This window comes from Capricornis sumatraensis, chromosome 7, assembly GCF_032405125.1.
Source record: "Capricornis sumatraensis isolate serow.1 chromosome 7, serow.2, whole genome shotgun sequence".
Classification (NCBI taxonomy): Eukaryota; Metazoa; Chordata; class Mammalia; order Artiodactyla; family Bovidae; genus Capricornis; species Capricornis sumatraensis.
This window is the reverse complement of record NC_091075.1, coordinates 119,961,537-119,973,345: the sequence shown is the minus strand read 5'-3', so window position 1 is coordinate 119,973,345 and position 11,809 is coordinate 119,961,537. Positions and strand designations below refer to the sequence as shown.

The following is an 11,809-nucleotide window of genomic DNA, read 5'->3' as shown; positions in this document are numbered from 1 at the left end:
AGATAATCAGAATGGTGTGATCACTCACCTAGAGCCAGACATCCTGGAATGTGGAAGTCAAGTGGGCCTTAGGAAGCATCACTACTAACAAAGCTAGTGGAAGTGATGGAATTCCAGTAGAGCTCTTTCTAATCCTGAAAGATGATGCTGTGAAAGCGCTGCACTCAATATGCCAGCACATTTGGAACACTCAGCAGTGGCCACGGGACTGGAAAAGGTCAGTTTTCATTCCAGCCCCAAAGAAAGGCAATGCTAAATAATGCTCTAACTAGTGCACAATTGCACTCATCTCACACGCTAGTAAAGTAATTCTCCAAGCCAGGCTTCAGCAATACGTGAACTGTGAACTTCCAGATGTTCAAGCTGATTTTAGAAAAGGCAGAAGAACCAGAGATCAAATTGCCAACATCCGCTGGATCATCGAAAAAGCAAGAGTTTCAGAAAAATATCTACTTCTGCTTTATTGACTATGCCAAAGGTTTTGACTCTGTGGATCACAACAAACTGTGGAACATTCTGAAAGAGATGGGAATGCCAGACCACCTGACCTGCCTCTTGAGAAACCTGTATGCAGGTCAGGAAGCAACAGTTAGAACTCCACATGGAACAACAGGCGTTCCAAATAGGAAAAGGAGTATGTCAAGGCTGTATATTGTCACCCTGCTTGTTTAACTTCTATGCAGAGTACATCATGAGAAACGCTGGACTGGAAGAAACAAGCTGGAATCAAGATTGCAGGAGAAATATCAACAACCTCAGATATGCAGATGACACCACCCTTATGGCAGAAAGTGAAGAACTAAAGAGCCTCTTGATGAAAGTGAAAGAGGAGAGTGAAAATTTGGCTTAAAGCTCAACATTCAGAAAATGAAGATCATGGCATCCGGTCCCATCACCTCATGGGAAATAGATGGGGAAGCAGTGGCTGACTGTATTTTTTTGGGCTCCAGAATCACTGCAGATGGTGACTGCAGCCATGAAATGAAAAGATGCTTACTCCTTGGGAGGAAAGTTATGACCAACCTAGACAGCATATTGAAAAGCAGAGACATTACTTTGCCGACTAAGGTCCGTCTAGTCAAGGCTATGGTTTTTCCAGTAGTCATGTATGGATGCGAGAGTTGGGCTGTGAAGAAGGCTGAGCGCCAAAGAATTGATGCTTTTGGACTGTGGTGTTGGAGAAGACTCTTGAGAGTCCCTTGGACTGCAAGGAGATCCAACCAGTCCATCGTAAAAGAAACCAGTCCTGAATATTCATTGGAAGGACTGATGCTGAAGCTGAAACTCCAATACTTTGGCCACCTGATGCGAAGAACTGACTCATTGGAAAAGACTCTGATGCTGGGAAAGATTGAAGGCGGGAGGAGAAGGGGACAACAGAGGATGAGATGGTGGATGGCATCACCAACTCAATGGACATGAGTTTGAGTAAACTCTGGGAGTTGGTGATGGACAGGGAGGCCTGGCGTGCTGCAGTCCATGGGGTTGTGACCAACTGAGTCAGACACAACTGAGCAACTGAACTGAATTGAACTGATAAATACATATATATATATATAATTACAGCTGATTCAAGTTATTACACAGCAGAAACCAGCACAACATTTTAAATATTTAAAACAACAGACATTTAAAAAAAAAAAAAAGAATGAAATGATGTTATTTGCAGCAACGTGGATGAAACTAGAGATTACCATGCTAAGTGAGGTGAGTCAGACAAAGATGAATGCCCTGTGATGTCACTGACAGGTGGGATCCATAATATGACACACGTGAGCTCACTCACAGAGCAGATGATGTCATTCACACGTGGGGTCTAGAATGTGACACGCATGAACTCATGGAGCAGACGATGTCACTCACACGTGGGGTCCAGAATGTGACATGCATGAACTCACGGAGCAGATGATGTCACTGACGTGGGGTCTAGAATGTGACACCCGTGAGCTCACTCACGGAGCAGATGATGTCACTCACACGTGGGGTCCAGACTGTGACATGCATGAACTCACGGAGCAGATGATGTCACTGATGTGGGGTCTAGGATGTGACACCCGTGAGCTCACTCACGGAGCAGATGATGTCACTCACACGTGGGGTCCAGAATGTGACACACGTGAGCTCACTCACAGAGCAGAAACAGGCCCGCAGACATAAAGAACAGACGTGTGGTTGCCGAGTGGAGGCGGGGCTGGAGGAGGGAGCAACGGGGTGTTAGATCAGCAGATGCAAGCTCGCATATATAGGATGAAGGAACAGTCAGGTCCTCCTGTAGGACACAGGGACGTATATTCGTGTCCTATGATGAACCATAGTGGAAAAGAATATATAAATAACTGAATCACTTTGCTGTACAGCAGAAGTTAACGTTGTAAGTCAACGATATTTCAGTTCTTAGAAAACATGCAGGCAACACTATATACTGTGCACAGACACACACTTGTGTTGCACAGAAGCACTCCAGGTGTGAGCCATGACGAGCAAGAGGTGAGGGCAACCCAGAGGGTGAGGGGGCGCGCACCTGGGACCAAGGCCATTTCCAGAACTTACTGAAACCCTTTGTAACCATTGCCAGAAGTACCCTCGATCATCACTTACTTAACAGGCTTCCTAACTCCAAAATAGGCAAAGAGACCCAATCCAGTAGTCACCATATAACACCCTAACCCATCACCTAATGCCACCCATCCAGCAGGAATTTTTTTTGTCTTGAGGCTATAAAAATTGGCTACTAACCCATGAAAAGGGCTTCCCTCGTAACTCCATTGGTAAAGAATCTGACTTCAGTGGAGGAGACCCCAGTTCGATTCCCGGGTCAGGAAGATCCACTGGAGAAGGGCTAGGCTGCCCACTCCAGTGTTCTTGGGCTTCCCTCGTGGCTCAGCTGGTAAAGAATCCACCTGCAATGCGGGAGACCTGGGTTCAATCCCTGGGTTGGGAAGACGCCCTGGAGAAGGGCTAGGCTGCCCACTCCAGTGTTCTTGGGCTTCCCTCGTGGCTCAGCTGGTAAAGAATCCACCTGCAATGCGGGAGACCTGGGTTCAATCCCTGGGTTGGGAAGACGCCCTGGAGAAGGGCTAGGCTGCCCACTCCAGTGTTCTTGGGCTTCCCTCGTGGCTCAGCTGGTAAAGAATCCACCTGCAATGCGGGAGACCTGGGTTCAATCCCTGGGTTGGGAAGACGCCCTGGAGAAGGGCTAGGCTGCCCACTCCAGTGTTCTTGGGCTTTCCCTCGTGGCTCAGCTGGTAAAGAATCCACCTGCAATGCGGGAGACCTGGGTTCAATCCCTGGGTTGGGAAGACGCCCTGGAGAAGGGAAAGGCTACCCACTCCAGTATTCTGGCCTGGAGAATTCCATGGATTGTAGAGTCCACGGGGTCGCAGAGAGTTGGATACAACTGAGCACCTTTCACTTCACAACCCGTGAAAAGCATCAGCTCTCCCTGGCCTGTGAGGAGGTCGGCTGCTGTGCACTCAGGGCCCTCATTGTCTCTGCCGTCTGCCCTCAATAAACTCACTCCTTTCTGAAATGCTCTGTGTCTGTAAACTTTTCCAGCCTGAGCTTGGACTGCCGTGATGCTAAGTCCGACCAGCCGGCAGCAGCTCACCACCGCAGCTATCAAGTCTTTGAGTTGTGGCAGGTCTACTTTGAGGTGTGCCTAATGTGTAATATCCAACCAGACTTCTGCACTTAGTATGGAAAATATATGCAAAAGTCTCTTCACCCTCCAGTCTCCCAAGAGCGGCACTTGCGTTTGCATCAGGGCAAGTGCCAGGATGGAGCATGGGGCACCCTCTGAAATTCCCGGCATCCGGTCCCCAGGGTAGCCATTGAATGAACAGAGACAGCCCTGGTGACCGGCATAGGGGTGGGGCCCCTCAATGGAGAACAAGAAGAGGCTGAGTTTTGGCGAAAGTCTTGAGTTTAGGGTCCTAAGGGACCCTGAGGAGGGCAGTGAGCAGGCTGTTCGCTGAAAGCACAGAGGTCTGCAGAGAGCTGGAGGTTGCTACACTGCCAAACCTGGGCTCACAAAACTCCCACAAACGCCACTTGAAAAAAGAACCTTGGTCCCACTTGTAGCTAGAACAAGGCAAGGGCCCAGGCACAGTGGAGAACTGAGCTCAGACCCCTGTTCTCACACCAGCTCCATCCCAGGCACACAGCCCATTCCCTAAGCTTAGGTTTTCCTACCTTTGAAGTGCTGTTTCCAGGGTTAAGGGAGGCAGCAATCTTCAAGTGCTTGTCACACAGGGCCTGGCTCATAAAGAGCTCTCAACACAAATTAGCCATTGGTCAGATGACACCACACTGACAGAGATCGTGGTGGGCATAGGCCTCGGGCTGGAGTGCGGGCTCGGGCAAGGCTAATTGGTTGGGCAGGTGAGGGTGGGGTTTCAGAAAACTCCTGGAGCTTTTCTCCGCCTCCAGGAAGGGTTGGCGATGGCAAGAGGTGAGGGAGGCAGGAGGTGGCAGAGCTCACAGCTCTGGGTGGCTCCACGGTGGTAGACGAAGGAGAACTGAAGTCTTGCATTTAAGGAAAAATAACCTGAGCTACACTCAAAGGCAGAAGGGGCTCCCGGGGCCAGCCCGCTGCACAGGAGCAGGGGTTGCTGCCTCCAGGGCCGACGGTTCGGACGGCCCTGCAGGTCCACTTGGAAGAGGCTCCCAGGAGAGGCAACGTCCCAGCAGGGCCAGGACACAAGATGGGGGTGAGGGTCCAGTGATGGACATGGGTGTTGAGGGGACTGTGTGAGCCAAGGCTGGGAGGAGAAGGAGCAGGTGGAGAAAAAGTCCCTAAAATGAGCAAAATTGAGGCCACTGCTGAGTCCATGCTGCCCCAGGCAGAGAGGCCCCTTCAGAGCACAGACTCTTTGGCCTTTCACTGGATGAGAGTGGAGTCTCCAGCAGGACTCCAGCCTCTGACACAGAGGCCATGCCTACCCCCACCTCCCCAAGCTGCTGAGAAGAGGAAGTAACGTGCCAGGCGGCATTTATGAAGTAACACAGTCACTGGCACTCTTATATGCAAACGTTTGCAAATATGCCAAATGTTCCGAAATTTTTCCCCCTTGGGTGATTACTCTCACTGTTTCAGCTTTTTTTTTAATGTTCATCTGACAGATGGCGAGGGCACCACCAGCTTCCCCCCTGCGCCCTGGCTCAGGGAAGGGGTGCCCTCCCTGGGTATCCTCAGCAGCTGGCCCCAGGCAGGAAGGAGGGCACAGACCACGCACCTGAGTTCTGTACCAGGTTCAAAAGTGTTCAATGCAGTCCCCCAAATTCTTATTCACCTAGAACATGACCTTATCTGCAAATAGGGTCTTTGCAGATCACTCTGGACTAGAGACGGACCTAAAGCCAACAAAGTCCTTATAAGAAGCAGAGAAGGGCACACAGAGAGAGCCAGAGGACACCAAAAGTGGGACCAGCTATAACGTGGTTTGTCCGTGGGCCCAGGCATGCCTGGGACTGCTGGCTCCCAGAGCCTGGAGGGAGGAAGAGAATGAGTTCTTCTTTAGGGCTTCAAGAAGGAGCCAGCCCTGCCAACTACCTGACCTTAGACTTCTGGCCTCCAGACTATGAGATAATATATGTCGTTTTAATCCATGTAGTGTGGCAGCAGTCCAGGGAACTAAGACAAGCTCCTACAATGTCCTGGTCACTGAGATGGTCCAGGGCCCTAAGACGGTCCAGGCCCCTGAGATGGTCCAGGTCACCAAGATGGTCCAGGCCCCTGAGAAGGTCCAGACCTCTGAGATGTTCCTGGCCTACATCCTGGTACTCCATATCATCGTCCCTGCTCAGCAACACCAGTGAGTTTGCCTCCCCACTGCACACCCTCCTCCTGACATGTCCATGGCGCACACCAGCTTCAGTCTCCACACCTACTTATTCTCTGGGCCCCAGACAAGAGCCCCCTGTGCCCCACAGAGAAGGCTGAAAGGTCAGACTGGGTCAGGTCCACGAGGTTTTACTTTTTCTTCAGAAAAGGTAGTTCTTGAAAGTTCCTGGGAAGGACAGCACAATCTGACACATGTTTTAGAAGAAAGTTTTATCAGGAGTGGAGCTGATAAAGGACCCAGGCTGGTGTAGGAATAGTGTGAGCACACAGCAGGTGCACAGGTCAAAGCTGGGCCTGGGTGTTGGGAGAAGGGCCCCCTCCTGCAGCCACAGGCGGCACAGGGAAGGGCCACAGTGGCCTCCATCCCTGACCGGCCTGTTTGGCGCTCCTGCCCTTGGCGTAGCCCAGGTGGCTTGACCACACAGTCTGCTGGACCAGGACCAGAGTCACGAGTCACCCAGAGACAGACAGGAAGTGACTGTTGTGCTCTATCGATTTGAAAGGAACAGGATTTCTGCTGGCATTCTGCAGAGGAGCGAAGGTAGATGAAAACGCAGACAGAGCTTCTCTAGACGAAACTCACCTGTGTGAGGACAATCCTCCAGATGTGGGGATTCTGAGAAAACCATTAAAAACTTCGACAGGAACTCCCAGGCTTTCTCCCACCACCCCCACCCCCCCAACCCCCCCCACCCCCCCACCCCCCCCCCCCCCCCCCCCCGCCGAGGAAGTCCTTAGAATTCAAACTGGGGATGTAAGGATGTATGGGCACTACTTTTCGAAGTTAGGTTTTTATTTTCCATTTTGGTGAGTTTTTTCCTGTAATTACTGTGCCGAAAAGTGCCAAATTAAACAAAGATATCATATCATCTAGAAAATGAACCACCTAACATTAGGCTGCTGGCTCCCTCTCCTATAAAAAGAAGTTCACAGTTATACAAAGAATTTATACTTATTTATGTGCCAGAATTCATTTTGCTTAGAGTCTCTTATTAATTTTCATTCATATTTTGGTGAGAAAATGGTGCTTTGGGGCAATAACACTGAGGGCTTGCAAGGGGCCTGTGCCCAGAGCAGGGCTCCCCAGAGGCCACTCAGAGGCTCTGCAACACTGCTGCCCGGGAGCCTGGGAACTTGGCCTGCACACTGACTGATTCGGTCAGGAGCCATAGATTTTTGTATCAGTCAAAAATTCAGTTTTGTAGTCGAGGCTTGTGTGGCCAAGAGCAGCTCCTCTGCCTGAGGAAGGCGTGTGAGCCCTGGCGCCCTGGGGGGCGCTTGCTCAGCAGCATTAAGGGAACAGGCTTGTTTGCTGACTGTGCCACGTGTCGCTGATTAGGTCATTCTTTAAACAAATTTTATGTTTAAAATAACTTACAAACAGCATTAAACAAAGTAACAACACAAAAATGTGTTTATTTAATTCTGGTATTTCACCATGATATAAACTCTTGGTTTGGCCTCCACCAGGCCAAGAGTTATTATTCTGAAAAGTAGAATAAGACCCATATTTTAAGAATGCTCCAAGAACTGGCATTATTTTCCAAGGAGCATAAGAATCAATCCTAAACAACTAATGTAAATTTTCAGAAAGGAGAAAAAGCATGAATGCGCTGGCCAACCTCCCAGGACTCTGGAGCCATCACAAGCAGTTGGCAGGAGGCGAGGTGGTCTCTCCACTGCCTCCCTGAGTGCTGGCCTTCAGAACAGTTTGAGTGAAGGGATATTGGAGGTTTTATTTCTTTAGCAAGATTTAAAAAATAAAACCCTGGGATCCCATATCATTATATTGGCCTCTATAAAGCGGACTTAACCATATTCTGGAGTTAGAAACACATCTTTAAAAATCCCATCTAGCTTCTTGGTCACATGTACATTTGACAGGGGGAAGCCACTGTCTGTACCCACAGATGCCCTCTGCTGCCCCATCCCATTCTGCCTTCTGTCCCATCCCAAGGAAAGTCTGCAACTTGAGCGAGGTCATTGATTTTGCCTGCATGTTTGAAAGACAAATCGTGTAAGACACCACCTCGCTCAAGAGTCTTCTCCAACACCACCTCGGGAGACAGGAGGAAGGTCTGACATCAGCTGTCCGCGCTGCTCCAGTTTGCTCTGTTCCAGTGGTCCCTGCCCAGCAGCCTTCCGCAAGAGCTCGCCGTGTGCCCACTCACTGGGCGCACCCTGGCTTGGCTGCCTCCTTATGTGGTTCTGGGAAGTCAGCCTTGCAGCTGCCCCTGAGGTCTGTGCTCCATGAGCGGTGAGCAGGCCTGCCTTATTGATTTGATCTCAGTAGATGGGGTAAAGCTTTCCAAAAGTCTCTTTTGCTGCCACTTATCACTTTTTCTGCTTAGGTTGATGGCCAGTGGGCTGGTGGTGTGGGGGCGGGGGGCGGGTGTCAGGTGATAAGGACCATCAGGGGAACTAGTTGGGCTGGGCCCTCAGCCTGGCTGAATCTCAAGGCCTAGTATGGACCACTATCTGAAGAGGTCTGGGTATGAGGACCTGGGAGATTGACCTGGAATGATTCTTTTTTCTTGGATGGCATCAACATAACAAGGAGAAGACACTGCCCAAGGCCCCTTTGATCAGAATCCCCAAGTTTCTAAGTAACTGTCCAAGCATCAGCATAACAGCTTTGCCACCTCCACTGAATGGTGGCCGGTCTCCACTTCTCTGCATGGATAGCGGGCCTCTCCTCTCTAGCAGCCTCTGCTGCAGCTGGGTGGCCCTGCTGGTCATGATTAGACGCTGGACTCGGTCACCTGGGGTACAGAGGAACTCTGGCTTTGGGCAGGGCACCTGGTCTCATCCCAGAGCCCACAGCTGGAAGCCATATCTCCAACACCAAGTCTGGCTGCTTTTCCACAATTAGAAGTGGACCCCTATACACTCTAGAGAGATTACACACTATTTCCTTAGCTTTCCTCACTTCAAGTGTCCTGTCCTGTGCTCACCCTAGCAGAGCGCAGGGTGAATCCTCAACTCCTTTTGCAGGAGGGTCACACCATTTGGGCCAAAGTGGGACTCTGCTTACAGCACGTTCAAAATTAGCAGCACACCTGCCTGGCACCACAATCCCAGCACATGGTAGTTGGATCACCTTTCCCGAAGATCCAGAGCCTACCTGGATCCCAGTCAGAACCACAGGACTGGGCGGAAACACATTTCACCATCGTTCAGAACACGTTTCACGTTGTGTTTAAATAGGCACACACATGTGTATCCTAATGATTTAAAAGTATGACCTTCACATCAATTAAGGCTATTTAAGGGGTATATTTCAAATGAAATGCTATGATATCCAAAATTACCAATTACTGAATTAACCAACAGGATAATAATCTTTGCCAGAAAAACTATGACTGTGATTTCCAAAATAGGATTGGATTGTTCATATGTATTAACCAAAATAAGCTCAGTTTTGCCGTAAAAACCCAATCTCCAGTTTCCAGAAAAAGAAATGTATGGGACCTGATATACAGACAGAAATTTAGCCTCAGAAAGAGGTTGGATTTAGCCAACCAGCTAGCATAATACAACTGTTCAAACTCACATCTGTCAGACCAAATTCAATCATTTTCCCCCCAAATTGATGTTTGTCGACATTCTCTAACCCCAATTTGATGAATATCTCCAATAACACAGCAATTAATTTAATAAAGGAACTCACCAATTTTAAATTGCAATAAATTTACCAAACATTTTCACTGTTTATGGAGAGCTTTACAGTAAGAAAGTTATCAACAAAAGCAGGCACATCCGTGTACAAAGTGTTGCTGTGGGCGCTTCTTCACGTCTTCCATTCCGACAGTATCAGCCGCTCCGTCTTTGTCCTCTCAGTCAGCAGTTCTTCCCGCTCGCTGGGTGAGCTTCCACCCGGGCCTGGGCCTCGGGGGCGCCCAGGGAACGGACTTGCCAAAGAGAAGTGCGGTGGGGGCGAGCCAACCCCAAAACATTTATTGTAAACTTTAAAATGGAGTCCGGATACGAGCAGACACAGAAAAGAAGAGAAACCTCCCAAACACAGAAATAATAGGACTGGAGGACCAGTCTCGCGGCGGGGAGCCCCCCAGAGGCGCCGGGCCAGACCGCCCTGAAGCCGCGGCGCCACGGAGAGGCTTGGCTTTGCGCCCCGCCAGCCCCCCACCTCCCTCGCCGCCGCGGCAAGGCAGGGAGACGGGCACGGCCGTCCGCACAGGCCCAGGGGCTCAGCAGGCCCGACCCGGCTCCCAGGGGCGCGCCGCCTCGCAGGACGCGCGGCAGCAGTAGGGGTAGGAGGCGTTGAGGTCGGGGTCCGAGGGCGCGTACCCCGGCAGCTCCACAGACGGGTGCCCCCCGCAGCACACCTCCACGCCCGCCTCGTCAAACGCGTGGAAGACGCCCACGTTGATGTAGGAGACCGCGTGGTGCGTCGCGAAGCCCGCGCAGTCCCCCGGGGCGGCGAAGTCCGACTCCTCCGGAGACAGGATGGAAGCCTCGCTGGGCCGCGGCTGCAGCCGCCGCCCCCGCCGGCCCCGCCGGCCCCGCCGCGCCCGGGAGGCGGGCGGCTGCGCGCGGAGCCCCGGGCCGCCGCGGGGCCGCGCCAGGGCCCGGCCTCCCTTCCGCCGGCCGCGCCGGCCGCGCCGAGCCTGCGACGACTTGTAGTTCTTGACCAGCAGGAGGCTGAGCAGGCCCAGGAGGCACTCGAGCGAGTTGAAGACGGTGGAGAGCACCAGGCCGCGCTGGTAGTCCTTCAGCTGGCGGCACTTGGCGGAGGTGGCGCTGTCCAGGGTGCCGCGGGCGCGCGGCGCGCCGGGGGCCGGGCCGGGGCCGGCGGCCGCGGGGCCCGGGGCCGGGCCGGGGGCCGCGGCCGGCGCGCGCGGCGGCAGGCAGTAGTGGGAATACTTGCGCTCCACCAGGGACACGGTGTCGCCGTCGATCACGGCGCCCGCGAAGGCGCTGAGGACCCCGAGCATGAAGACGAGGACGCCGAGCAGGAGCAGGTTCTGGCTGCTCACCGGCCCCGAGGGCCCGGCGGCGCCCCCCGGGTCGCCGGGCGCGGCCTCCGCAGCCCCCGCGGAGCCGGCGGCGACCCCTAGCCCCGGGCCCGGCCCCGCGAGGGGCGCGTCCCGGGGCCCGCAGCAGAGCAGGGCGGCGCCGAGCAGCGAGAGGCCGGCGGCCAGCAGCAGCCCCGAATAGAAGGCGCCGGCGGCCGCCCCCAGCCGGAAAGGCTCCCCGCGCAGCTCCGAGCCCAGCGAGAAGCACTTGAGGCCGACGGCGGCGGCGCTGAGCGCGCAGGCGAGCAGGAGGCAGGAGGAGAGCGCGGCGCAGGCCCCGCGGACGCTCCACTTCATCCTCCGCGCCCGAGCCGGCCCGCACCCCGCGCGCCCGCCGCCGCCCGCCGCCGCCCCCGCCGCCTGCGCCTCCTCCCGGCGCCGCGCGGCCGGACCGCCGGCCTCCTCCTCATCCTCCCGCGTCCTCCCGGGCCCGCGCCGCCGCCGCCGCCGCCGCCGCCGCAGTCGGAGCCCGCATCCTCCGCCTCCTGCCGCCGCCGCCGCGGCCCCGCGCAGGGAACCGATGCGGCGCGGAGGACCGCAGGGCGCGCGCGCCCCCTCCCCAGCCCGCGGCGCCCCTCCCAGGACGCTCAGCTCCCCCCACCGCCCGCGGCCCGGCGCGCCCGGCCCAGGCACCGCCCTCCCCCGCCCCCCCGCCCCGCGGCGCCCCTAGCACGCCCCTCGGCCCCCCCCGCCAGGAGAAGCCCCCCGCGCCGCGTCTCTGCGCCGGCCTCCCCCGAGGGGCGCCCCGGCCGCTCCGGGCACGCCGCTCCCCACCCCTGGGCGCCCGCCCCCGACGCCCCCAGGCCCCAGCCCCAGCGCCTGCCGCCTCTCGGGCCCCCGCGGGCGCGCTCCGCAGGCCGCGGGGCTGGGGTCTCACTCCTCGCCCCCCGCCTGTCAGAGACCAGGGAGCCCGAGGAGGTTGGCTTGGAGT

At 54.7% G+C, this 11,809-nt stretch overlaps 1 protein-coding gene across 1 annotated transcript; it reads right to left on the bottom strand.

Moving 5' to 3' along the window:
- Positions 1-10,050: 10,050 nt before the first annotated feature.
- On the bottom strand, positions 10,051-11,175 carry TMEM271 (transmembrane protein 271). The gene has a single exon (XM_068974862.1). The coding sequence runs from the start codon at positions 11,173-11,175 to the stop codon at positions 10,051-10,053; it is 1,125 nt and encodes a 374-aa protein (XP_068830963.1).
- Positions 11,176-11,809: the final 634 nt, after the last annotated feature.